The sequence below is a fragment of the Ruditapes philippinarum genome, unplaced genomic scaffold (assembly GCF_026571515.1).
Source record: "Ruditapes philippinarum isolate M1 unplaced genomic scaffold, ASM2657151v2 ctg776_1_1_1_1, whole genome shotgun sequence".
In the NCBI taxonomy this organism is placed as follows: Eukaryota; Metazoa; Mollusca; class Bivalvia; order Venerida; family Veneridae; genus Ruditapes; species Ruditapes philippinarum.
This window is the reverse complement of record NW_026852821.1, coordinates 447044-449264: the sequence shown is the minus strand read 5'-3', so window position 1 is coordinate 449264 and position 2221 is coordinate 447044. Positions and strand designations below refer to the sequence as shown.

At 32.3% G+C, this 2221-nt stretch overlaps 1 protein-coding gene across 1 annotated transcript; it reads right to left on the bottom strand.

Annotated features, from left to right (window-relative positions):
- Positions 1-811: 811 nt before the first annotated feature.
- LOC132725420 (heavy metal-binding protein HIP-like) lies at positions 812-1966 on the bottom strand. The gene is made up of 2 exons (XM_060710549.1): positions 1743-1966; positions 812-1367 (listed from the first exon to the last, which is right to left on the bottom strand). The coding sequence occupies exons 1-2, from the start codon at positions 1957-1959 to the stop codon at positions 964-966; spliced, it is 621 nt and encodes a 206-aa protein (XP_060566532.1). The 5' UTR covers positions 1960-1966; the 3' UTR covers positions 812-963.
- Positions 1967-2221: the final 255 nt, after the last annotated feature.

Below are 2221 nucleotides of genomic sequence, written 5' to 3'. Positions count from 1 at the left end.
TGAAATCAATAACTGAAAATAATACCTAGTTTGCTGTCCCCTTATTAATGGTAATCGGTATAATCACTCAGTCGAAGAGTAAAACCAGTTCATGATTTACAGTAACATAGAACATAGTGTGGTTATTTCAATAATATTGGCACTGAAATCAAGTGGTATGGCTTCTAAGTTTCTTGATATACCACCAGAGGATGCTAAGGGAATAACAAAAGCAAAATGCAAACTGAACTGGTTCATTAGCCCCAGCGACTGTTAAGCATAGCTGGCAAAACGTAATTGAAAATACTATATTTTCAGAGTAATTGTAATTAAATCAGTAACAGTTTAGAAATCGTAAACTAAATTTTATTGAGGTAGTCGTAATTTAATCGATTACATTTAAAAGTAATCGACCCCAAGTCCGGCACACAGACAGCAATGCCCCTATCAAACAAGGTGTAATTGTGTTCGCTCTTGACCTTCTTATTCAAATGTAAGTAGAAATAACAAATAATATATTTACCTTAACCTTTTATTTGTATAATTATGCATGTATCTACATATAAAGAACTGCAAGCAAGCAAAAACCAAAAAAATAAAAAAAATAAAAAAAATAATGCAAGATAGAAATATAATTAATGGTTATTTTCTTAATAAATATATCGTTTACACTAAAGGTTCATACATTAATTCCTGTTTAAGGCACAGTCACATGATATTTCAAACAAAAGACTAATTGCATGTTCTTTGTGCTTGTTTTTATGATTTCTACATACATCACGATATTTTTAGTTTTCCACGTGTATACAAATATCAATAATGAAATTATTTCCAAAACATAACTTTAAAAAGAGCGAGTTCAAGTCACTAGTAGGTTTACTTATCGAGTACATTATGGTCTAAAATTATTTTAATGCGAAACAAAAGCCTATAACACAACATTATGCATTCAAAAGCATTGTCTATAATTTATGATTTTTCTATCTAGTAAAACGAATGAAGCAAAATTCCCATGAACATTGCACTTCGCCACTCATCTTCTTCCATCACTGTTGGAAAAGTACACTTCACGTACACTTTCTGTCCTTTATCAACCACACGAAGGGCGTTTACTGAGGAACAGCTGCTTCCAGAATGTTGGAATTGAACGCTTGATGCTATGAGAGCATCGTCATGGACGATAGCATAAGCAACATTATCACCACCAGAATTGCATACGTGTACCGAAAACTGGTAAAGACCGTTTTCTGGTGCATTGAACTCGCCTGTGGATGAGTCATAGACATTTCCTTCATTTAAGACAGCGTTTTTGAAAACAATTGTATCCCCGGTACTGTATTTACTACGGTCTGGAGCTTCTGAACTAAAGGCAACAGTGGAATTGACCCCTGAAAAGAACATGGTGAAAAATAAATATACTAGAGTTTACTCTGATCCCTGAACAAAAGAAGTATTTTTATTTTTATTAAAGAGATAAAATGTTGTATGAATTATAATCGAGCAAAGGTTATTGGCTATAGAAAACATGTTAAAGAATATTTTGTATGAGACGCGTTTTGAAAGAAGATATAATATTATATTGTTCCTTTGATACGTTCTATTATTTGTGTCAGTCTGTTTAAATACTTAATGATGTAAATACAAAAGTATATTGTAGCTTACACAATTTATCGAAGCTTTGGCCATGTGTTTATGACAACATTTTAGCAAATATAATTTTTAAATCAAATGTCAAATGTAACCTTTTTTAAAGTTAAACTTACTTTGTCTCATGGCTGCTTTCATTCCAGCAATTTGATCAGCAAGTATATCTTTTATCAGTCTATCCCGCATTTCAATCTCATTCTCAATGATGGCAACTTTCACTTCTAATTTAGATATTCTTTCGAGCCAGCTACCCTCTAATTGAGAGTCCACGGGTTCTTCGGACATGACATAATTGAATCCTGTAAGAAGAAAACAAAACAATAAGGTATTCATATTTCCTATCCGGTTATCAAGAGAGGAATGGTAAAAGACAAAATAAAACAGGCTATTTATATAATCGTATATAATTTGGATTTACATCCACAGCTGTAACTGCGCATTTGTGTAACATATGTTTTAGTTTAGAGTATCTACATACGTACCGCATTTTCTTTAAGATATGTTTTATTTTGTTTATGTGGCATTAACTACAAACTTTCATTTACATATGTCAAAACGCCATCGTTCCTCGGGAAAGGTTTTCCGAATAGCTCAG